The 25,499-nt window shown below is 42.3% G+C and overlaps 1 protein-coding gene and 2 pseudogenes across 1 annotated transcript; 2 read left to right on the forward strand and 1 right to left on the reverse strand.

Moving 5' to 3' along the window:
* The first annotated feature begins 49 nt into the window (after window positions 1–49).
* Window positions 50–4,452, forward strand: LOC139559884 (homeobox protein Dlx2b-like). The gene is made up of 3 exons (XM_071376320.1): window positions 50–608; window positions 1,230–1,411; window positions 3,233–4,452. The coding sequence occupies exons 1-3, from the start codon at window positions 356–358 to the stop codon at window positions 3,482–3,484; spliced, it is 687 nt and encodes a 228-aa protein (XP_071232421.1). The 5' UTR covers window positions 50–355; the 3' UTR covers window positions 3,485–4,452.
* Window positions 4,453–5,374: 922 nt separating this feature from the next.
* On the reverse strand, window positions 5,375–14,149 carry LOC139560028 (methionine aminopeptidase 1D, mitochondrial-like; annotated as a pseudogene).
* Window positions 14,150–19,947: 5,798 nt separating this feature from the next.
* The window catches only part of LOC139560029 (electrogenic aspartate/glutamate antiporter SLC25A12, mitochondrial-like), a 37,899-nt pseudogene continuing 32,347 nt past the window's right edge, over window positions 19,948–25,499 (forward strand).

Genomic DNA, 25,499 nt, shown 5'->3' on the forward strand with positions numbered 1-25,499 from the left:
ATGTCACACCAGACTAGTCATACCACAGACCGTCTCATCCAGACGAGCAGACACCTGAAGCTTCACTCATTCCGGGTCCTGGATACCAGAAGATGACACCACTCAACCACATACAGGCTACAGTGTGGACTAAAAACAGAAGAGCGGTTTATTTATTATTTACAATTCGGGCAATCACAATAACTTTGGGCAATCTGATCAATTTATGAAGGGGAGGCAATCAATGGAGACTTGAACATTGGAGAACAACATTTTGAATCGAATTATCCTTGGAGGACTATTATCCTAGTAGGCAATTATTCGCGCAGGTTTGCATAGGGATATGGTGCCATAACTTTAGACTGTTGCCACAGCTATGCAATCAACTCACTACAGCATGCACGAATCACAGGAATCTCCAACTTTACCGAGTTCAACCGCCACAGGGGGCAATTTCTTCCCTGACCAAATGCATCAGCTCGAGTTCGAAGTCAATTCGTTTCTTCCCGGTGATGGTTATAATGGTAATAACGGGCACTACAGTCCCGAGATTTATGAGTTTGGGTTCCCGAACTCTTACGATTGTTATGGATCATATACGGGCTCTTCATCTCTCACCACGGACACAGGTGCGTAACGTGATTTATATCTATTGTATAATCGAGCCTGTTTATTCCAGTGTGGCTGTGCCCATGATCACTGAATGTCACCGTTTTCTGCTCCCAAGTTTGTATGCATTAATTACGCACAGGCACATGCAAACCTGACAGCTAATGGGCAATACACTCCTTTTTAGAAGACGAACATAAAGCTATTTGTTCTTTCTCACAGAAAGATGAGAAGGATCCAGATGTCAGAATGGTACATATTGATCATTAAATTACACTGTCTCCTCCAAAATGTGGATATATTAATAACAGGCAATTAAGCACATCCACACGTGAGAGCAAGGCAGCAGTGAATTAAGTGGAGAGGGCAGAACAGTTAGAAAGTCAAAGCCAAAACTCTCCTTTAATGACTAGCCTATACTTTTCATTTTAGTAGCCTATGATGTGGCAATTTCTGTACTTTTCAGAAACATTGTGTTGGTTCTTTATGCCAGGTTTTGTTTTAAACCTAGTGCACAGGCTACATTGTGAAAATCAATGATAGGCTTATCTCTCGTGAACAGACCAAATAACACAATATTTTAGTTCTGGGTTAACCAAGATTAATGACAGGCCTGCTAATGATCATACACATTTTCTCAGCGAAAGAGAAGGAGACAGAAGTCAGAATGGTAAAGGGAAATCCAAAGAAAGTCCGGAAGCCTAGAACGATCTACTCCAGCCTGCAGCTGTGTGTGCTCCAGAGCAGATTCCGAATGAGGCAGTATCTGGCGCTACCTGAACGCGCGGAGATCGCCGCGTCACTGGGACTCACACAAACACAGGTGCGCTATGTTCGTTTTCTGACCATGATGGAGGATTTTAAATAGTATTATTTTAATTAAGTTAAATGTATTTCATACAGTTGAAGTCGGAAGTTTACATACACCTTAGCCAAATACATTTAAACTCAGTTTTTCACAATTCCTGACATTTACTCCTAGTAAAAATTCCCTGTCTTAGGTCAGTTAGGATCACCACTTCATTTTAAGAATGTGAAATGTCAGAATAATAGTAGAGAGAATGATTTATTTCAGCTTTTATTTCTTTCATCACATTCCCAGTGGGTCAGAAGTTTACATACACTCAATTAGTATTTGGTAGCATTGCCTTAAAATTGTTTAACTTGGGTCAAACGTGTCGGGTAGCCTTCCAAAAGCTTCCCACAATAAGTTGGGTGAATTTTGGCCGATTCCTCCCGACAGCTCTGGTGTAACTGAGTCAGGTTAGTAGGCCTCCTTGCTCGCACATGCTTTTTCAGTTCTGCCCACACATTTTCTATGGGACTGAGGTCAGGGCTTTGTGATAGCCATTCCAATACCTTGACTTTGTTGTCCTGAAGCCATTTTGCCACAACTTTGGAAGTATGCGTGGGGTCATTTGGAAGACCCATTTGCGACCAAGCTTTAATTCCTGACTGATGTCTTGAGATGTTGCTTCAATATATCCACATAATTTTCCTTCCTCATGACACCATCTATTGTGTGAAGTGCACCAGTCCCTCCTGCAGCAAAGCACCCCCACAACATGATGCCGCCACCCCCATGCTTCACGGTTGGGATGGTGTTCTTCGGTTTGCACGCCTCCCCCTTTTTCCTCCAAACATAACGATGGTCATTATGGCCAAACAGTTCTATTTTTGTTTCATCAGACCAGAGGACATTTCTCCAAAAAGTATGATCTTTGTCCCCATGTGCAGTTGCAAACCGTAGTCTGGCTTTTTTATGGCGGTTTTGGAGCAGTGGCCTTTCAGGTTGTCGACATAGAACTCGTTTTACTGTGGATATAGATACTTTTGTACCTGTTCCCTCCAGCATATTCACACGGTCCTTTGCTGTTGTTCTGGGATTGATTTGCACTTTTCGCACCAAAGTACGTTCATCTCTAGGAGACAGAACGCATCTCCTTCCTGAGCGGTATGACGGCTGCGTGGTCCCATGGTGTTTATACTTGCGTACTATTGTTTGTACAGATGAACGTGGTACCTTCAGGCGTTTGGAAATTGCTCCCAATGATGAACCAGACCTGTGGATGTCCACAATTATTTTTTCTGAGGTCTTGGCTGATTGCGTTTGATTTTCCCATGATGTCAAGCAAAGAGGCACTGAGTTTGAAGGTAGGCCTAAAAAAATACATCCACAGGTACACCTCCAATTGACTCAAATAATGTCAGTTAGCCTATCAGAAGCTTCTAAAGCTATGACATCATTTTCTGGAATTTTCCAAGCTGTTTAAAGGCACAGTCAACTTAGTAAACTTCTGACCAACTGGAATTGTGATACAGTGAATTATAAGTGAAATAATCTGTCTGTAAACAATTGTTGGGAAAATGACTTGTGTCATGCACAAAGTAGATGTCCTAACCGACTTGCGAAAACTATAATATGTTAACAAGAAATTTGTGGAGTGGTTGAAAAACGAGTTTTAATGACTCCAACCTAAGTGTATGTAAACTTTCGACTTCAACTGTATGTAGGTGCACTGTATATAAGTGTAATATCCTTGCTGGAGATGTAAGGTACTTGACTGGAGGTAGCAGTGCGCTTGTACATATGATGGGAACTTCAAACATCACCTATACTTCTGCATGTCTACTCCTCTCCCAGGTAAAGATCTGGTTCCAGAACCGTCGCTCCAAGTTGAAGAAGCTGTGGAGAAACGGGCAGATGCCACCAGGACAGCAGGTGACTCCCCTCGGTCCAGCAGCGGTGCAGAATCACAGGATTACAGAGATAAGCAAAGAGCGGGACTTTATGCCTCCGAACACAAGCGCCCCATCATTTTACAGTAGCTACTCTTGGTACTCATCTGACTGTGGCACTCTCCCAGCTGAATCCAGTACTACATCAGCAATCTAATCCTACAGATGATGTGGGGTCAATTTACTGATATACGGGACCAAAGATACTGAAAACCTGCAAAAGGGCAAAGCTGTATGTGGACTCTGCTTTCACCTGGCAAAAATATGACCGATTTGGGCTTTTAATGTAGCAGATGAACAGTTTGACTAGTTTATTTCAATGAATTCCTATATGTTTGAGATTAACGTTGTTGAGACTCAATATTGTGTAACAAATGTGCCATATTGTACAGAAAGGAAGAATGTAGCCTATGGAATTTATCCTCTATGGGATCGGTGTCCCTAAACCGGGACGGTTGTTGTTAACGTGCGCTAATGTGACTAGAATGACGTTGTAAGTAACAGCCAACTGTCCAGGACATAGACATATATGGGCTGAAAGCTTAAAATGATTGTTAATCTAACTGCACTGTCCAATTTACAGTAGCTATTACAGTCAAAATATACCATGCTATTGTTTGAGGAGAGTGCACAACAAAACGCTTTTACCATGGCAATTGGTTTGATACATTCACCTCTGAAGGTAAATAATATACTTCCATTCAGTAACCTTGCTCTGATTTGTCATCCTGAGGGTCCCAGAGATAAAATGTAGCATAGTTTTGTTTGATAAATCCATTTTATATTCAAATGTAGGAACTACATCTAGATGTGTGAAGGTTAGTGTCTTTTCTGTAGGGAAGCTAATTATCCATCATGTATGACATTCCTGGGAGGGTGTACACTTATTTTTTTTTATTACCATAGCATTTTGTATGTTCTCTATAGTTATGTACTTGAAGATGTATCAATTGATGAATTTGGCTCATTTGGAAAAACTCCTGGCAGACTGAAACCTTGCACACACACTGCTGCCATCTGGTGGCCAACACCTAAATTGCGCCTAAACTCTTATCTGATAATATGGCCTTTCTCTTGCATTTCAAAGATGGAACAGATCTAATGTGTTCTATTCTCCTATATTAATTTCACATGTCCACAAACTTCAAAGTGTTTCCTTTCAAATGGTATCAAGAATATGCATATCCTTGCTTCAGGTCCTGAGCTACAGGCAGTTAGATTTAGGTATGTCATTTTAGGTGATAAAAGAAAAAGGCGGGGTAAGAGCCAGAAGAGGTTTTTAAAGGGATAGTGCGAGATTTTGGCAATCAAGCCCTTTCTCTACTTACCCAGAGTCAGATGAACTCATGGATACCATTTTTATATCTCTGCGTGCAGTTTGTAGGAAGTTACTAACTAGCGTCAGCGCAATGACTGGCAGTCTATTGGAACAGCTAGACTTCCAGACATTGTGCTAAAGCTAGTTAGCATTTGCGCTAACGCTACTGTAGTACCTATGACTTAATCGGACTCTGGGTAAGTAGAAAAAGGCCTTGACTGACAAAATCCTACCCGATCCCATTAAAATACATTGCGTCAGTAGAATCAGTCTCTTCAGTGATATAAATAGGACATGGTTTCTAATTGAACAAGAGCGAGTACAAAATAAGTCGCTAACAATGTAGAGCTGGAGGTTGATGTCATTAGAGATTATTAGTAGATCAGAAAATATTATGGAGCCAAACACAGCATCAATAACATCACATCATGACATAATCAGCCCAGTAGACGTACGATACTCTGCAAACCTTGCAGTCCCAACAACGTTAACACAAGATAATCTTATGATGACCTCAGTCATAGCAAATAATGTGCTCCTCTGATTGTAATCAATTTGATTTCATGAATCGAAAAGTCCTAGTCCAAATCAATTATAGCAACATAAACCACATATTGTTTCCAAATATTTTGTCAGACAAAAAAGTGAAATGTCAATTAGGATATTTTGTAGAATTAGACAAATAACCATATGCTTTAATGAAATAATTTATTCAGACAGATCTGGTTTACTAATTGAAAGTGAACAAACATTTTATTTAAATAATATAACTTATTTTTCTACACAGCAGACATAGAAAATAATGCACTAGTGCAGTCTCATTTGAGTCATATCTATGCCCAGTTTCCTATCCTCTCCGTGGTGCTAAGTCCTGGTCCTGGGTCAGTTTGGTGCTTTACCGCTTCATAGATGTGGATGTGGCAGGGTTGTTGAGCAGAGAACAGTGATTAGACTTCAATTGGCATCAGCTCGTCCTCCTCAGGTAGTTTGGTGAGAATATCCACTCCACCAGAGGTGATGACTACCGTGTGTTCAAACTGGGCTGACCTAAAGACACGCGCACACACAGAGGTTACACAAGGATATCAGTGGCACTTTGTAGGTTGCAACTATGTGGGCTGTAAGCGGCCTACCTCTTGTCGTCGGCAGACCGCTGTCTACTTGTCCTTCAGGATTCTCAACTCTAACGATCCCTCCATCAATATGGGCTCTGCATACACAGATGCAACATTAACACACACATTCACTTAAGTTGACATCAATACACACTGACATACATAGGAAATGCGACTGACCTATAGTGAAAGACATCCCTTCACCCATGGTCATATCATTGTCATTAGCTGTCAGATGAAAAAGATATTTAGGATTTGTCCAACATACAGTAGGTTAACCACAGAAAACTGTTGCTGTGTTGTACTTACCGTGGTGCAAGATGTCTGGGTGGTCATGGAAGTAGGAGCCTATGCCATGTCCAATAAAGTAGGGACATGGCATGGAAACCATTGGAGTGGATTATACCACTGTAGGAGAAAGAGAGGGACAGTAGATTACACAAAACAACAGAGAGGTATCCTGTAAGTGTGTGTGTGTGTGTGTGTGTGTGTGTGTGTGTGTGTGTGTGTGTGTGTGTGTGTGTGTGTGTGTGTGTGTGTGTGTGTGTGTGTGTGTGTGTGTGTGTGTGTGTGTGTGTGTGTGTGTGTGTGTGTGTGTGTGTGTATCTGATAGTGTTTCCTATAACACAGTAGAGCCCCAGGTTTACAGGCAGCGATAGCCTCATCTCTACACTTCCTGGCTGTCTCTGCTAGCTTTTGCACAAACTCGTCCACACAGCCTATCAGGAATGTCTAGGTGTCACCATGGTAACCCTCCAGATAGACCTGGTGAATGGGGGAGGGGGATCAGGAATGTGGATTGTGCATGTGTGTGTGCATGAAGAGGGATAAAACTCACGTCACATCAACGTTGATAATGTCTCCATCTTGTAGTTGCTGGGTGTCAGGTATGCCATGGCAGACCACGTTATTGACCGAGGTGCAGACTGATTTGGGGAAACCCCCGTATCTCAGGAGGGGAAGGGTGTGCGTTGTGACGAATCGTCTCCTGGTGGACGATGAAATCTATCTCATCTGACGTCATGCCAAACTGGGGTGAGAGGTGAAAACAATGATGTTATTAACTTGGAATGTCAGAAAACAGACTGACACGCTCTCTTACTCTATCTCACTATAACACAGGCACACCTTAAGACTGCGTCCGGCCAGCAACAGTATTTGTCTGGCAAACGTAAACTCACTCACTTTTGTACGGAATGGGGTGAGTTTACGTTAGCTGGCAGGCTCTCGTCAGGCCCTGGATCTACTCCTGGTCTTTGATCTCTATGTAGTCTGGCCAGTCAGGAAGGCCTGTCTATCTGTCGCCCCCACCTCCCGCTAGCACAGCAGGCGGGAGCATGGGGCGACTCATGCTAGTTTGCCGTGTGCTAGCTTGCTAGTTAGCACAGTGTCGCTTCCGCATACTATGCACCAGAGAAAACCCGTGCCCGAAAGGCGGGGGCGAAGGACAAAGTCTACGGGTCGCCCCCCACTAGCACAGTAGCTGTGTTCGAATACCCATACTACATATTTAATGAGTATAAACTACATACTATTAGTTAATTTTAGTATACTGTAAACGTACGGTATCCTTTCAGTTGAGCATCCTAGCGCTTCTTCGGAAGTTGTTGATGTTGCTATGCAACCTCTTGCTAGCTTGTTAACGTAACAAATTACTAGCTAACGTTAGACATTTTACGACTTCAGGTGTGTTCTTAAATTGACTCTGGCTATCTACTCCGATTTTAGACCACTCTCATCTGAGTGTGCCGAAGCGCAGAATAAAGGATGAATTTAGGGACGCTCAACACCCGTTGAATATGGCCAGTGTCGGTAAATTTCGTCAAAAATGCGTAATTAAAATGTTGCCAGTAGCACAGTCACCAACGCTCTGATAAACCAGCTCTGCTAGGGCGAGTAAAATGGTCAGAGTGGGGTGTTCTCTCATTTGTGTCTGGAAGTAGCTCGCATAATTGCATTATGCGCCGTAAAAGCATGGAAATAGTGTCCACTGTTTGTATACTTCGTATTTTAGTGCGGCATACTAACTAGTATATCCATACTATGACCAAAAAGCATACTAACGTCAAATCTCATCAAAGGGACACCGGGGATCTTCCATTTCAACTGCTACTACTCAACACTTAATGCCAACGACATTTTACGACGTCGGGTGTGTTCTTAAATTCAATCTGGAGTGCCAGAGTGTGCTCGTAAATGCAGAGCTTTTTTCATATTGTCCTTTTTCAAAGGAGCGCTCACTGGAAGCTTGGGCCGAGGAGTAGGGTTGATTTGAGCGTTCCTATTTGAAGTATTTTTTTTTATAGAGTATTAAAAACAATGTTCTCCCTCCTACAATGAGTCAGGGGTTAATAACACTGATACCTAAGCCTAAAAAATAAGTGCTGCTCATCGATAACTGGCGTCCAATTTGTCGTCTTAATAATGACTACTTACTACTTGGAAAAATAATTAAAGAAGTCCTGGATGCAATCATTGATGAAACAGTCTGGCTTCATGAGGAACAGACATATTTCTAACAATGTCAGACTAGTATTAGACATACTTGACTACTCAGACCTAATAACTGAGGATAGCTTCATATTATTTTTAGATTTTTATAAAGCATTTGACACAGTAGAGCATCAGTTTCTCTTCCACTCCCTTGAGAGACTTGGCTTTGGGGATTTTTCCTGTAAGGCTATTAAGACTCTCTATGCAAATGGCAACAGCTCAAATTGAAATATGGCACCTCACCTAGATTTGAGGTAAAGAGAGGAATTAGGCAAGGTTGTCCTATCTCCCCGTACCTGTTTTTATTAATCACCCAACTTCTTGCAAATTCTTTAAATAATAGTCCTGTACAAGTTATTTCCATAGCTGGTAAAGAAATTATTATAAGCCAGCTGGCTGATGATACTACACTTTTTCTGAAAGACGCTAACCAAATTCCCATATCGATCAATGTGATACAATCCTTTTCCAAAGCGTCTGGTCTATATCTTAACATTAATAAATGTGAACTCATAGCTGTCAAAGATTGTGTGACACCTTCATATTATGGTATTCCAGTAAAAGAAGAACTTACATATTTAGGCATAACCATTACAAAGGATCAGAAGTCTAGAGGCTTACTAAATTTTAATCATCTTATTAAAAATACCCAGAAGAAGCTAAATCAATGGCTACAGAGGGACATATCTTTAAAAGGTAGAGTCCCAATAACCAAGGCCGAAGGTATCTCTAGACTAACACATGGCGCTCTATCTTTATATCTTGACAGTAAAATAAGCAAGGAGATAGACCAGATACTTTTCAACTTTCTTTGGAGAAACCGTACCCATTACATTAGGAAAACTGTTGTAATGAACACTTATGAGAATGGTGGACTGAATTTTCTGGACTTTACTACTTTAAATAATACTTTTAAGATCAATTGGATAAAACAATTCCTAAGACCCACTTCTATCTGGAATTGTATTCCTCATCTCTTCTCTACTTTTGGTGGCCTTAACTTCATGTTGTTTTGCAATTATAATATTGACAAAATTTCAGTGAAACTTTCTGCTTTTCATCGGCAGGTTTTCTTGTCATGGTCCTTAATTTATAAACACAATTTTTCTCCACACAGATATTATATATGGAATAATCGGGATATATTGTATAAAAATACTTCTTTGTTTTTAGAATATTGGTTCCGAAATAATATCCTATTGGTGAGCCAACTGGTAAATGCAGAAGGTCTTTTACTCAGTTATAAGGAATTCTTATCACTTTACAAGGTCCCTGTAACACCTAAAGATTTTGCAATTGTTTTAGACGCCATTCCCTCAGGTGTTGCTCTGTTATTCAGGAACGTGTCAAGACCTGACCCTCAGAGCCTACCTTCTATTGACCCTGTTGACTCTTCAGTAGGAAAGATTTGTTTCTCTTTTGGTCCATTCAACAACAGAGCGTTACGAACCTTGTTTCAGCAGGATGTTGTATCTATACCTTATGTCATGCCTTATTGATAATATCTGTTGGAAAAAAGTTTGGATGTTGCCACACACATACCTACTTGTTAACAAAATTAAGGAAGTTTCCTTTAAAATTATTCATAAATATTATCCTGCCAACTACTATATGAAGAAGTTTAAGGAAAACATCAACTCAAATTGCTCCTTTTGTAATGACCACCCAGAAACAGTGTTGCATCTTTTTTGGCATTGTATTCATGCAGTAGCGTGCCGTGGGCCTGGCGCCTGGGCCTTCAGTGAGGTCCTACACAGTCCCACCCGAATTAATCCACCTGTTATTACCATCATTTAGATGCCATGGCTCTAGACACTATACATTTAGACAGAAACGCAGTATAACCAGGCGTTGCGTCACCTTGAAATTGACATTTTTTTCAGAGAATTGCAGGGGAAGAGTACAATACAGTACAGTTCAACTAATAGGCAAGAACATAGTCGAGTGCAACAGAGTTATATTAATATTCTTCTTCTATCCATTTCTGGTCCACAAACTTTGAGCTTTAAGTCCCCCAAAAAATAAATACAGTGTGTTCACTAAACAGCGCATTGTCGCACCCAAAGCAGTTTCACCGTGATGATAAAGACACATAACTATTCACTGAAAATAAAAGAAAACAAATAATTTGCAACATAGGCTATTTGCCATTTTATTTTGTTAATATATAGGCTATTTAATATTAACGAAATAAAATGCGAAACATACATACACATTTAATAAAAAATAACATGCATTGTATGCCTACTCACCAAAGACTGATTATTAGACAGTTGCGTGCGCTTAGGGGATCGTGAGAAAAATGCTGCAAGGCCATTGAGGTTGGCAAAGAAGACCTTGCATTCTTTAAGCTTTGAGGCTCCTTGAGTCAGTACTAAATTTAGTCGATGTGCATAGCAGTGAATGAATAAGGCCATCGGTGCCCTCTCCTTAACTTTAGCCTGCACCCCATTGAGTCCAGATGCCATGACTGCTGCGCCATCAAAACACTGTGCCACAACTTTATCCAGACTACATTCATTTTCCTCCAAGAAACGGAAAATAAGAGCGGCAATGTCATCAGCTCGCTTGCCGCTTGTCACATCTTCAAACCGGATAAATCGCTCCTTGACTCCCGTGTCCGTCACATAACGCAGGACGAGTGAGAGCTGTAGCTCCACTCTGGTGTCCCCAAACGTTTTCAAAAGCACCATTGCTTGTAAGTGCCCAGCCGTACTTTGGTGTCTCGTTGCTGCCTTGGTTAGACAACTCAAGTTTGCAAAGCCAGTGTGGCTCCAAACACCAAATCGATCACTTGCAAATAATAGGCATTCCCAGCAGTACAGTTTGCAGTGCTTCTCGGAGCCTGTGAGCCATTGACAGCGCTCATAGTTGAAACTTTGAAAGTGGCGAACGAACGAACCCCTTTCCCGCCTGTGACAGGCTTTGTGGCGTCGGGCGACCTCTCCTTACAATGTCTAACTTTTCTTGAAAAGTTCGTCTTGAGAATGGCGTTATAATTATATCCTCGACCAAATCGATATCTTCTCCTCCTTCCGCCATTGTGGGTTCAAAAAACAGTAGAACGCGAATTAATTCGTTTATCAAATTTAGTTTCCTAGATCTGCATAGACCTGCCCATAGGACCTGCCTCTCAATATTGGTAATCCAATCAAAAGACGTGGACGCCCTACGCCTGCTAGCTGGCTCCTGTGTAACACTGGAGCCAGCCAGCAGGCGTACAATAGCCAACTCTAAAGCTGATTGGTTGACACAAAATTTTAATTTCCATTCACTTTAAGCTACAAGCGCCCGCACTGTTGATTCTGAAGGCCTGAGGGCAGATTTTAGACCCCTGGCAACACATGATGGCTGAATATGATTGGATAAAAGATCTAACGTAAAGACCAGCCCTCCAAATCTCAACCTGGGGCTGGAAGCAGTGCAACCAAGAGGAAAGCTATGAAATGAAGAGTATAACTCTTACTCTGGGGAATAATTTAATACATATTTGTGGGAAAATATATTTAAAAAAAAATTATATTCTGATGATGTTTAGGCCAGCAGAGAAGGCCTTGCAGGCCCTGACGGCCCACCACTGTATTCATGTAAGAAAACTGTGGCAAGACATCAGTAGATTTATAATTGAACACATTTATGAAGATTTTACACTATTGTGGAGAGATGTACTGCTTGGATTCTTTACATACGATAGAAATAAGCTGAAACATTTTTATGTAATTCATTTCATTATTCTTTTGGCTAAATTTCATATACACAAATGTAAATTTACAAACAAAAAAACACATTTTCTTACCCTACAAAAATAAATGTAACAGTATTTTAAGACAGTTAAATACTCTACTAACAAAAAAGCTGTTAGAATTGTAAGTGTATGTATGTCCCTTAAGGTCCTTGTGTAATTGTAATGTGATATTGTACCCCCTAGCTCGATTGTCCATTATATATAATCTATATATACTTGTGTTCCCTTATGTACTTTCTGTATTGTTTTGTTGTTTATAATTATTTATTTATTTTTATAAATAAAAAAGGGTTGATTTGAGCGTTCTGACCATACAAAGGCAATCAAGCACCCAAGCTAACGTTGGCTAGCTACTTCCAGACACAAATGAGACCACTCTGACCATTTTACTTGCCCCAGAAGAGCTGGCTACCAGTGGTTAGGAAGTTTTCATTTTGTTCAGAGCGTTGGTGACTGTAACGGTGCTGCTGGCAACAATTTAATTAAGTTTTTTTTGCCGACGTTTACTGACACCGGCCATATTCAACGGGTGTTGAGCGCTCGTATATTCATTATTCTGCGCTCTGGTACTCAGACTAGAGTGCTCTGAAATCAGAGTAGATAGCCAGAGCGAATTTAGGAAAGCACCCGAGTGTCCAGCTAAGCTAACAATGGCGGGAATAATCAAGTCAATAAACGTTGGGTAGTTAGTCAGATAACATATAGTTAATATACTGGCAAATGTAATGTATAAGTAGTGTTGATGATTCGTTACTAGAGAAATGAGACCAAGTCAAGACGCTGGACAGGGTGGATCGGTATATAGTAAAGACAGTTTATTCGGAGGTAAAGATATCTGAGCAAAGCGTGCACGGACTCGTTCATTTAGCTCAGAAGGAACTAGCAGAAGCGAGTCCCGAAACATATTGTGCAGTACATTTTATACAGTGAATGACGTAGGTAGATTCTGGTAGTTCGTGCTCCTGACTGGTCGTTGTAAGTGGAGGCCCCTCCCCTCCACGCTGGTGTCAATGTCCCATTGGTTCTTGGTACTGTTCTTTGTTCTTGGAAACCCAGCCTGAAACAAGGGTGTGTGTGTGTGTGTGTGTGTGCATGGGCGTGTGCGTGCTCGTATAGTGGCATTCCTGCCTTATCAGTGGTCATAAAAAGTCTGAGTCAGCCATCCTCCCCTGCGTGTGGGAGTGAGGTTAGTATCTGTTACGGGTAGAACGTGTTTAACTGTGGGGTGTAGCAAGATATTTGCAACAAAGTCTGCTTTAATAAGGAAGGCATTATAACAGTATTATAGCTATATGTTAAGGTCAAATAAAAACAGCATTTATTACAGTAGTCAACTAACGTTAGGTAGCTAGCTAACAACATACTGCTGTAATGATACGCTATGTGGTTCGTAAGGACAGGGTAGCTAACAAATTGTCAGCCAACATAACTGTATAAGGTAACTTATTTGAAAAGTCATTACTTTATTACATTGCTCAATATTTTGTTAACATTTGTCATAATTAGTTAAAGCAATGAATTTGTATCCGGTCTCCTACTTCGACTGCATATGTCCGCCATTTCATTCAAATCTGGAAACAATGTGAAGCCCCGCCCATTTCCTAAAGAATTGCATTATGGGCCCTAAAATACGGAAATAGTGTCCTCTGTGTGTATATTTAATATTTTGGAGAATTTAGTACGACATCCGGGAACCTTTGGCATACTAACTATATCCGTACTATGACCAATAAGCATACTCAATTTACGTCACAAATAGTAAGGTTAGAATGAGTATTCGAACACAGCTAAAATGTATAGGTGCATGTCGCCACCTTCTGTATTGGCTATGTATCAGCCTACTATTCCGTAGTTTGAATTCATTCGGAAAAATTGCCCTGTCAACCATCCTTGCACCCATTAAAACCTCAACATCATTCCACTACTTTGGCCTCATCTGTACTTCTCCAAGGCAGGAAGTGCTAGGATGATTTAAGATACTTCTGCAGGGGCCATCTGAGTGGCGCAGGGGTCTAAGACTGCATCGCAGTGTCGATCCAAGCCTATGTCATTACCGGCTGTGACCGGGAGTCCCATAGGGCGGTGCACAATTGTCCCAGTGGCGTCTGGGTGAGGAGAGGGTTTGGCCAGGGGGGGCTTTACTTTGCTCATCGTGCTCTAGGGACTCCTTGTGGTGGGCCGGGCACCTGCAGGCTGACCCCGGTTGTCAGTTGAAAGGTGTTTCCTCTGACACATTGGTTCGACTGGCTTCCGAATTAAGTGAGCGGGTGTTAAGAAGTGCTGTTTGGCGGGTCATGTTTCGGAGGACGCGTGACTCGACGTTCGCCTCTCCCTAGCTTGAGGATATAAATTCAATTGAAAAAAAATATACTTCTGCAGTAAAATCTTGTCCACCCAAGTACTACCTTTTCCACCGATACTACACATTCCTTTGTCACATGTCCTCCTGCACACTTCTCACATCTAGGAATCTCCCTCCTACACACTGCTGCCACATGACCATACGCTTGACACCTTAAACACTAATGGATTTGGGACAAAAGGTATCACGGTATAACTGACACATCCTGACTTCATCAAAAGTCAGTAGTATAGTGTATTCTCTGTTTCACCACGCTCTCTCGGCGTCACACCAAATGATGAGCGTCACAGGGAATCTTCAACTTCAGTTGATCCTCTTCAACACAACGCCATTCCAGTTATCACTTGTTGCATTGACGCCCTGCTCCGGAAAGGAAAAAAAGTCACAATTCTTGTCCCCATTCGAGTGGTGTGTGGCACACGCTCCCTCTGGATGACAAAAATGCAAAAAATCTACACGATTTCACTTCAAGTCACTTTCACGGACCCAACATTCCCCAGTCTCTTCTTTGAAGAGATCCACACCACATATGGATCAGCCAGAAGGCAATGATCCATTCTCCAAAAAACTGCACCTGCCACCGCAGTTAATTCATCCTCACTCTTGTCATGTTCAATTTCCTTTTGTAGCTCTTCCAATTTCCTTCTGTAGCTCTTCTGTGTGATCCACCATTCCATATTTACTTATAATATATTCCACTTTTCTCCTTTTTTTCCTACCCTCCATCTTACCCCCACCTCATCCATGGGCCTCAACTCTTTCTCAAAATCCATTGGATGAGAAAGCCAGAGGCCCCTCATGGATTGGATTTGCATAGATTCAATCAACATAAAATTCTGTTCAAGACAAGCAAGCACACATATTTCCTTCAGGAAATGTCCTTGTCTAGTTCAGTGTAGGCTATTTTTCAGTCCATGTCTCAGTCAAAGTTCATTTATTAAACAATCAAATGTTAAATGTCATAAGAGGAAAATACAATATTTTCTGAGCTTCATCGTCCCCTTTTTATAGTGTACGAAAGCATACTTCTTGGTTTACGGCCAGGGGCGGATTGGCAATAGCCAATCTCAAGATGAGCTACTTTGACATAGAAATTGGGAGTTATTGAGAAAAAAATGTTTTTATTGTTTTTAAGACAGATTTAGGCGTCTCTTTTCAGCAGTAGGCATTTGCTTATGTGTTTTTTTTTATCTGCAAAAGGCAAACAGACATTCACAACCAACCATAGATATATAATTCATAGATGGCAGTTCCCATTCAAGTCAGGACTGGCATACATTGCTAGTGTACCCATGAGTTTAACAGTGAAATTGCCAGGGTAAGAGGTTACAAAACCTTACTATGGATTATATGTCTATGGCTAGAAGCAACAAGCTGTAGCCTATATTTGGCGTGCATACTGCCCAAACTGCGGCATACAGGTAACTGCCAAAATAAAGGAAACACTTGAGTTAACAAGGGATACAAAGTATATGTTATGATGTGGGGTGCATTCTCCTGGCATGGTTTAGGTCCACTTGTAAAATCTATGCCAAGAAGCATTAAAGCTGTTCTGGCAGCTTGTGGTGACGCAACACCCTTTTAAAATTCTATATGTTGTGGTTTCCTTAATTTTGGCAGATACCTGTATATACTTGGGATAAGTCTTAATCCACCGTTATTTTTTATAAACCTTCGATCATCTGTGGCTAAATGATCCTCTCTGGTATATTTATAAAATTGAGAGCGGGATCCTGTTGTTGGATTTTAAAAAATAGCGTTTATTTTTTTGACTCTTGGGCCCAGCCCCTGACTCACACAATTGACCAGTCACATTTAATTATTATGCAGTTAAAAAAAAATCTGTTACCCAATCAAGGCAGCGCCTCCCAGTTACCCATGTGGACCGCCTAACTAATCTCCTCCCCTCATCTGATGAATAGCAGAGCAGCAGCAGCAGGCTGTCTATACTCATTGAGAGTGGGATCCTGAGTCTTCCTGTGGTTGGCGGTTGCATTAAAAAAAATACATATATACTGTATATATAATATATACAGTATATATTTCCTTAATTAAAAAACAAAATGTTTTGCTGCCTCTTGGGCCACCCATGGGCCTGTGCTCAGGGTCTTCAGCCCCGGTAAGCCCCTGCATTAATCCGTCCCTGCATTCATCGGCCCTGCTTACGACCACACCAGCCTGAATATGTCTGACCTCAGCTAAGCAGAGACGAGCCTGGTTAGTACTTGGAGACCGCCTGGAAATGCCAGAAGCTGTAAGCTTTTTGTCCAGTAGGGTGTACTCATCTGTTGTATTATCAAGGAGCAACCAATTCATCTTTTATTCATCAAATCAAATTTGATTTATCACATGCTCCGAATACAACCGGTGTAGACCTTACAGTGAAATGTTTACTTACAAGCTCTTTCCCAATGATGCAGCGTTAGAAGAAGAAGAAAAAACGACAAAAACATGACAAATAAAACACAAGAATGACGCAATACCAAACATTAGGAACACCTTCCTCATATTAAGTTGGACCTCTCCATTTTCCCCTCAGAACAGCCTTAATTTGTCGGGGCAGGGACTCTATAAGATGTCGAAAGTGTTCCACAGGAATGCTGGCCCATGTTGAATCCAATGAATTGCTGGATGTTCTTTGGGTGGTGGACCATTCTTGATACACACTGGAAACTGTTGAGCGTGAAAAACCCAGCAGCGTTGCAGTTCTTCACACAAACCGGTGCGCCTGGCACCTACTACCATACCCTGTTCAAAGGCACTTAAATATATTGTCTTTCCAATTCACATTCTGAATGGTATAAGCCATGTCTCAATTGTCTCAAGGCTTAAAAATCCTTCTTTAACTTGTCTCCTCCCCTTCATCTACACTGATCGAAGTGGATTTACAAGTGACATCAATAAGGGATCATAGCTTTCACCTGGATTCACCTGGTCAGTCTATGTCATGGAAAGAGCAGGTGTTCTTAATGTTTTGTTTACTCAGTGTACAAGGTGTACCAATACCATAACAATATGCAGGTATACGTGGTAATTGATGTAGATATTCACATGTACGCAGGGTTAAAGGATAGTAGCAGCAGTGTATATGGTGGGATATAGTCTACAGATATACAGATAATCCAGGACTCTGGGTGGCCATTGATTAGCAATTCGACAGTCTAATTGCCTGTTGGTCCGAGACTTGATGCTCTAATACTGCTTGCCTGACGGTAGCACAGAGAACAGTCGTGGCTGAAATATGGCTGAAATATGTGGCAATTTTCTGGACCTTCCTTCCTGGTATTAAGATCCTGGATGTGCTTCCCCTGCTTTTTCCTGTAGTCCACGATCAGCTCCATGGCCTTGCTGACATTGAGGGAGAGATTGTTGTCCTGTCAGTGTCTCAGACCTACTCCCTGTAGGCTGGCTCATTGCTGTTGGTGATTGGCCTACCACCGCCATATCATCAGCCAACTTAATGATGGTGTGTTGGAGTCATGCATGTCCACGTAGTTGTGGGTGAACAGGGAGTACAGGAGGAGACTAAGCACACCCCTGTGGGGCTTCCGTGTTGAGGGTCGGCGTGGCGGAGGTGTTGCCTATCCTCACCCCATAGGTGCGGCTCGTCAGAAAGTCCAGGATGCAGTTGCAGAGGGAGGTGTTCAATCCCAGGGTCCCGAGCTCAACTGTGTGCCTGCTTAGTCCCCTCCTGTACTACCTATTCACCCACAACTGCGTGGCCGAGCAAAACTCCAACACCATTGTTAAGTTTGCCAACGATGAGATGGTGGTAGACCTGATCATTGATGATGAGACAGCCTATAGGGAGGAGGGCAGAGACCTGGCAGCGTGGTGCCAGGACAACAACCTCTCCCTCAATGTCAGCAAGACAAAGGAGCTGACTGTGAACTACAGGAAAATGGAGGGCCGAGCACGCCCCAATTCACATCGATTGGGCTGTAGTGGAGCGGGTCGAGAGCTTCAAGTTCCTCTGTGTCCACATCACTAAGGATCTATCATGGTCAAAACACACCAACACAGTCGTGAAGAGGGCACGACGCCTCAGGAATCTGAAAGGAATTGGCAAGACCCCTCAGATCCTCAAAAAGTTATATAGTTGCACCATTGGGAGCATCTTGACTGTCTGCATCACCGCTTGGTATGGAAACTGCTTGACATCCAACCGAACGCAAGGCGCTACAAAGGGTCCAGTACATCACGGGGACCGAGCTCCCTGCCATCCAGGATCTCTATACCAGACAATGTCAGAGGAAGGCCATGAAAATTGTCAAAGATTCCAGTTACCCACGTCGTAGACTGCTACAGCACAGCAAGCGGTACCAATGCACCAAGTCTGGAACCAACAGGACCTTGAACAGCAATAAGACTGCTAAATAGTTAGTTAAATAGTTAACCAATTAGCTACCCAGACTATCTGCATATAGCATTTTTGCACTAATTGTTTTGACTCACCACATACGCTGTACTTTATTCCTAGTCATGTGTACATATCTACCTCAATTACCTCGTACCCCTGCGCATCGACTCGGTACTGGTACTTCCTGGATATAGCCAAGTTTTCGTTACTCATTGTGTATCTATTATTACCTTTATTATTATGTGTTTTAATTTTATACTATTTCTCTATTTTCTTTCTCTCTGCATTGTTGAGAAGGGCCCATAAGTAAGTCCTCATCTGTTATCTACTATGTTATGTCAGATAAAAACTAAAATAGTTTGATAACTTTAGGTAAGAATTACGATTGAGCATAGCAATGTAGGGTTAAAACAGCAGGGTCAACTTCTCTCTGTATCAGGTCACCACGTGAGTGAACACTCAGTAGCAGGTCGACGTGTTGGAAATAAACATTCAGAGAAATCTGTGTGTGTGCATGTGTCTTGTCTGTCTGTGTTTGACCTTACAAACAATTCCTGAACACCATGGAGTCAAAAATGCATGTTTGTCAGCAGGTAACCTTTATAGCCTCCTATTCGACGGTCTCTGCCAAGAGATCTATACCTTTATGGCACAGGAGAGAGAAACAAATAAAGAAACAAGTGGTCAAGCTGAAAAACAGCTCCTGAGATTAACAAGATTAAATTCGCAAAAAATATATAGTTAATCAAATTGTACATCCGAAGATCAACACCGGAGGAAAAGATTGACAGAGTGTGAGTTTAAAGACTAATCTTAATCATGCTAGCTAGCCAAATTAAAATGTGTTAGCTAGCTTATGTCTAGCTCCAACTGTTTACTGGTGGTAACCATAGCAATGTGGCCACTGAGGCATTGCTAGCAGCAGCAGCAGAGACTGAGAGACTTCCCCCCCTTTTTTAGAATTTCCAGCAGAAATCAAATCAGAGAAGGGAAGAATCCATTTTAAACACAGAATTCTGAGGGAGAACCTGGAAACTCTGTTTGCCGACTGCTCACACAACAGGACTGTTACAAACCTGTTATTCTACACAGACCACACTACTGCCTGGCATACAGCTGTAACCAGGCATTTCAACTATACGACAAAGAAAGGCATCTGCAAGGGAAGGCAAATCCATTTTTTAGGACAGCGAAAAGGGCCAGGAAAACAAGTTTCTGACGGTAAGTATGTACCAGAACCGCACTGTCATTGTCCAGGGCAGTGAGGTTGCACTCAGCTCTTTTGTGCAGGACTTCCCCACCCTAACGAAGATAGCAGAAACCAAAAAGGACAAGGACAGCACCCCGACCTCTCCCCTCACCTCAGGCTCTCCAACAGCAAGAGCCCAGGCCCAGACCCACACAACAGGTCTATCCTCCCCCCTGCCTGCCTACAACCACCAGAGCCATGACCACACTACCATCAGCCTGCTGAGAGACAGGCTGGCTTTGTTAGAGGTATGGGTTACTGAGCTAAAGGAGCAGCCCCCCAGCTACACCACCTCCAGCCCAGACACAGAGCTTCTACAGGACCAGATCAACCAGTGTAGGACACAGCTGAAGAACTCTGCCTTACCACAGCGCTTGAGGAGGTAAAGGCCACCATGAGAGAGCTAGTGCAGGCAATGGAGGAGATGGCAAAATAGTTGTCTATCATCAAGAGGGTGCTGTTGTATAGAGAACAGACTGTAGAGACTCCTAGAGAGAAGCTGCAGCCCCTCACCACCCCTAACAGCCCCACTGACCCACCCACAACCCTCCCCCATACCGACCACCCTTTACCCACAACCCCAGTCAACAAGGAGGCTCACATGGGGACACCTACAGAGAAAAGCTGTTTGGCCCCCCCTGACACACCCCTCCTTGTACACAGCCCCAGACAGTAAACCCAATGAGGTGGCCATCCTCATTGACTCAAATGGGAAATTCATCCAAGAGGATAAACTCTTCCCCCACCACAAGGTGTGCAAAATATGGTGCCCAAAAACGCAGGATGCACTCCACATCCTGTCCCAGCCTGACTTTGGCACACCAGGCCACATTATTATTCACACGGGCACCAACAACCTGCGAGAGGACCAGGAGAGAGTAGTAATATTTACATAAACGAATTGGCCACTATTCTAGAAAAATCCTCAGCCCCTGGTGTTAGTCTCCACAATTTAGAGGTTAAATGCCTGCTCTTCGCAGATGACCCATGCCTGCTGTCACCCACAGCACCTGGGCCCTGGCAGTAAACCCCAAAAATACTAAGAATACTCAGGGAATTAGACAAAAGAGTACTGCACACACTGTAATTACTTAGGTTTAAAAATAAGCTCAAATGGACACCTTAATGATGCAGTGAATGAACTGAGAGAGAAAGCACGCAGGGCATTCTACGCCATTAAAAAGCTAATTCAAATTGAAATACCTATTGAAATGTGTCTAAAACGAATTGAATGTGTCATTGAACCAATTGCACTTTATGGCAGTGAGATGTGGGGTCCACTTGCAAAACAAGATTTCACCCAATGGGACAAACACCCCATTGAAACCCTGCATGCAGAGTTCTATAAGACTATCCTACATGTCCAGAGGAAAACTACAAACAATGCATGCAGGGCAGAATTAGGCCAATATCCACTAGTAAAACAATATTTAAAAAAGAGCAATTAAGTTTTGGAAACATCTAAAATACAGTGACCCCCTCTCATATCATTACCAAGCCCTGCAATGCCAAGAGCTGAGCAAAGAAAAGAGTCCCCTCATCCAGCTGGTCCTTGGGCTGAGTTCACAAACCTGTTCTACTAACACACTGAAGTCTCAGGGCCAGAACATCCAATCAATCAGAATAAACCAAATTACAACGCAGTCAAAACAAAACTACATTACTTATTGGGAAACAAGCACGAAGCAAAATGGACCTAAATCGACAGTACACCGTGGCAAACTATTTGAACATGGTTCTTGATCCAAACCTTAGAAAAACCTTGACAAAGTACAGGCTCAGTGAGCACAGCCTTGCCAATGAGAAGGGTAGACACATGAAAACATGGCTCCCTCTAGAGGAAAGGCTGTGCAACCACGGCACAACAGCAGAACCTGAGACGGAGCTGCATTTCCTGACAAAATGTCAAAAATATAAAACAATTAGAGAGTGTAATTTCCCCAAATGTGAAACCTTTATTCAAGGTTTCAAAGACCTCTCTGATGAGGATAGGCTACCCGTCCTGTTGGGGGAGGACGCAGAGAGCTGTGGGTTGGCAGCGCACTACATTGCTGCCTGCCATAAAATGAGGGACAGTGTCTGAGAGACCAACCAAACTCCACATGTCCTCTATGTTTATTGTTATTGTTCAATGTATGGTTATTTTGACCCTTGGTTATTGTTGTTCCTGTTGTCCTGTTGACAATATTGATTATTATTAATTATGTTAATATTTTAAATGTCCAAAGTAAGCTTTGGCAATATGTACATTGTTACGTCATGCCAATAAATTGAATTGAAATTGAGAGAAAGAGAAAGAGAAAGAGAGAGAGAGAGAGAGAGAGAGAGAGAGAGAGAGAGAGAGAGAGAGAGAGAGAGAGAGAGAGAGAGAGAGAGAGAGAGAGAGAGAGAAAGAAAGCGAGAGAGTTTTAAACCGATGTCAGATCAGCAGAAAGGAGGAAAGTTTACACACAGTGTTTCAAATTTGGTTTATGATTTTTATTCAACCTGGCGAACAATGGGATGTGAAAAACTTGGATTTTGAAATGAGGCCCTATAGACAATCTAGCAAACAGAACATTTAGTTGAAATGGCCTTCAGAAAGGTATAGGATTACAGCATTTGGATTAGGCTAATTATTGGATTATTGCTTCAGGGTTTCCAGTCTACCAGGTTGTGTGAGTTTCAGTCTCAGAGAGAGCCTACAGGCCATTAAATGATTGGTTTACGTCGGGTTGGGCCCAAGCCCGTAGACGGCCCAAGAGGCAAAAAAAAATTGAAACAAAAATAAAAACATTTAAATGTATAATTGTTTTTTTTATCCAACTACAGGAGCCCGCTCTCAATGTTCAAAATACAGCAGAGAGCAAAATTTAGCAACAGATGATCAATAGTTTATAAAAATAACTGTGGATGAAATTTTATCACAAGCACATACATGTATCTGCCAAAATTAAGGAAACACCAAAATAAAGTGTCTTAAAATGGTGTTGCATCACCACGAGCTGCCAGAACAGCTTCAAAGTGCCTTGGCATAGATTCTACAAGTGGACCTAAACCATGCCAGGAAAATGCACCCCAAACCATAACATATACTTTGTATCCATTGTTTACTCAAGGGTTTCCTTTATTTTGGCAGTTACATGTATGCCTACATTTGGGAAGGCCGCAGTTTGGGCAGTATGCACGCCAAATATAGGCAGCTTGTTCCTTGTGGCCATAGATTTATAATCCATAAAAGGGTTTTGTAACCTCTTACCCTGGCAATTTGACTGTTAAACTAATGGGTACACTAGCAATGGATGCCAGTCCTGATTTAAATTGGAAGTACTATCTATGGATTATATTTCTATGGTTGATTGGGGCTGTCGGTTTTCGTATTGCAGATTTATTTGTATTTGTATATACAGTTTAGAAATCTGTGGAACCAATAGAAACCATTTTTTTCTCAACACCTCCCAATTTGTAGCTAACAGCAGCACTATTTTTCAAAGTAGCTCATTTTGAGATAGGCTATTGCCAAGATGAGGGGCCTATGATTTCTTAATCCGGTCCTGGCTGAGTAAGCCAAGAAGTATGCTTTGGTACACTATAAAAAGGCGATGATGCTCAGGAATAGACTGTATTTTCCTCTTTAGACATTTAGTATTTTATTGTTCAATAAGTTCACTTCGACTTGGACTGAAAAATGAAAATAAATAATAATACATTAAATAAAAAAACAAGCTCTGGTGCAATTTGAGACGATTGCATCAAACCCACTAGTCTAGTGTAGTGTGTCCATCTGTCTTTTTGTGCTAAAAGTTGGGGTGTGTCGTGTGTTAATTTAGCTGTAGTAATCGCGTGACAACATTCCATGATTTGAGCATTCCATGGGTGATGTAATGATACGTTTATTGCACGGGTTTGAAATGTGAGCATGAAAATAGACCACTAACTCACTGACCGCTATTCAGATCAATTGATCAATTAACCTGGTCACACCCCAAAAAAATTACGTTTGGGAAAACGAATAATAAACCATGTGTATTCTGCATGCATAGCCCCATAGGCATACAGGTAACTGCCAAAATAAAGGAAACACTTGAGTAAACAAGGGATACAAAGTATATGTTATGATGTGGGGTGCATTCTCCTGGCATGGTTTATGTCTACTTGTAGAATCTATGACAAGGCACTTTTGAAGCTGTTCTGGCAGCTCGTGGTGATGCAGTTTTTCTACAATCGCTAACGTCATTTTGTCCAATCTGTTGTCACATTTTCAAAACTCTAAACACAACTAGCACCACCTCTGTCTGTTGTGGACCGTGTCATTAACGCAATTTATGTTGTTTTCACAGAATATGCAACAGGTTTCTAAAATGCTTACATTTTCTTAACATACAAGCTTACACAATACCAAAACGATGGATCTTTCTTGTCTTATTTACAAATGCTTGCACACAGCACTCCAGAAATGAAGACCTAATGTTCAAAACCTTCAATATAATATAAAGCCTCTACTTCTGCAACAACAGCAGCTCAAAAGCTATATTGAAACAGCTGATAAGCCTTTTTGAATGAACAGATCATTGAAACATTGAAAAATAGCTGATCCACTGTAAGTTGTGTAAAATAAACCAACCACAGCTGATTCTAATCTCAATCAAAGACATAGCCAGATGTTGAAGTTCTTTCAATTACATGGACATACACAGTAAAAAGGGGACTCTTTGGATTGATTTTGTTCAATGTGGATACAGAACAACACAGAGGAGCAGAGAGAGAAAAAATAATGTCTGGACAACGGAGAGAAATAGTTGGACCAGGGAGAGGAGTAGCTGGACCAAGCAGAGGAGTAGCTGGACCAGGGAGAGGGGTAGCTGGACCAGGGAGAGGAGTAGCTGGACCAGGGAGAGGGGTAGTTGGACCAGGGAGAGGAGTAGCTGGACCAGGGAGGGGGGTAGTTGGACCAGGCAGAGGAGTAGCTGGACCAGGGAGCGGGGTAGTTGGACCAGGGAGAGGAGTAGTTGGACCAGGGAGAGGGGTAGTTGGACCAGGCAGAGGAGTAACTGGACCAGGGAGAGGAGTAGCTGGACCAAGCAGAGGAGTAGCTGGACCAGGGAGAGGGGTAGTTGGACCAGGCAGAGGAGTAACTGGACCAGGGAGAGGGGTAGTTGGACCATGCAGAGGAGTAACTGGACCAGGGAGAGGGGTAGTTGGACCAGGCAGAGAAGTAGCTGGACCAGAGAGAGGGGTAGTTGGACCAGGCAGAGGAGTAACTGGACCAGGGAGAGGGGTAGTTGGACCATGCAGAGGAGTAGCTGGACCAGGGAGAGGGGTAGTTGGACCAGGCAGAGGAGTAGCTGGACCAGGGAGAGGGGTAGTTGGACCAGGCAGAGGAGTAGCTGGACCAGGGAGAGGGGTAGCTGGACCAGGGAGAGGGGTATCTGGACCAAGCAGAGGAGTAATTGGACCAGGCAGAGGAGTAGCTGGACCAGGGAGAGGGGTAGCTGGACCAGGCAGAGGAGTAACTGGACCAGGGAGAGGGGTAGCTGGACCAGGCAGAGGA

Source organism: Salvelinus alpinus, chromosome 30 (assembly GCF_045679555.1).
Source record: "Salvelinus alpinus chromosome 30, SLU_Salpinus.1, whole genome shotgun sequence".
Taxonomy (NCBI): Eukaryota; Metazoa; Chordata; class Actinopteri; order Salmoniformes; family Salmonidae; genus Salvelinus; species Salvelinus alpinus.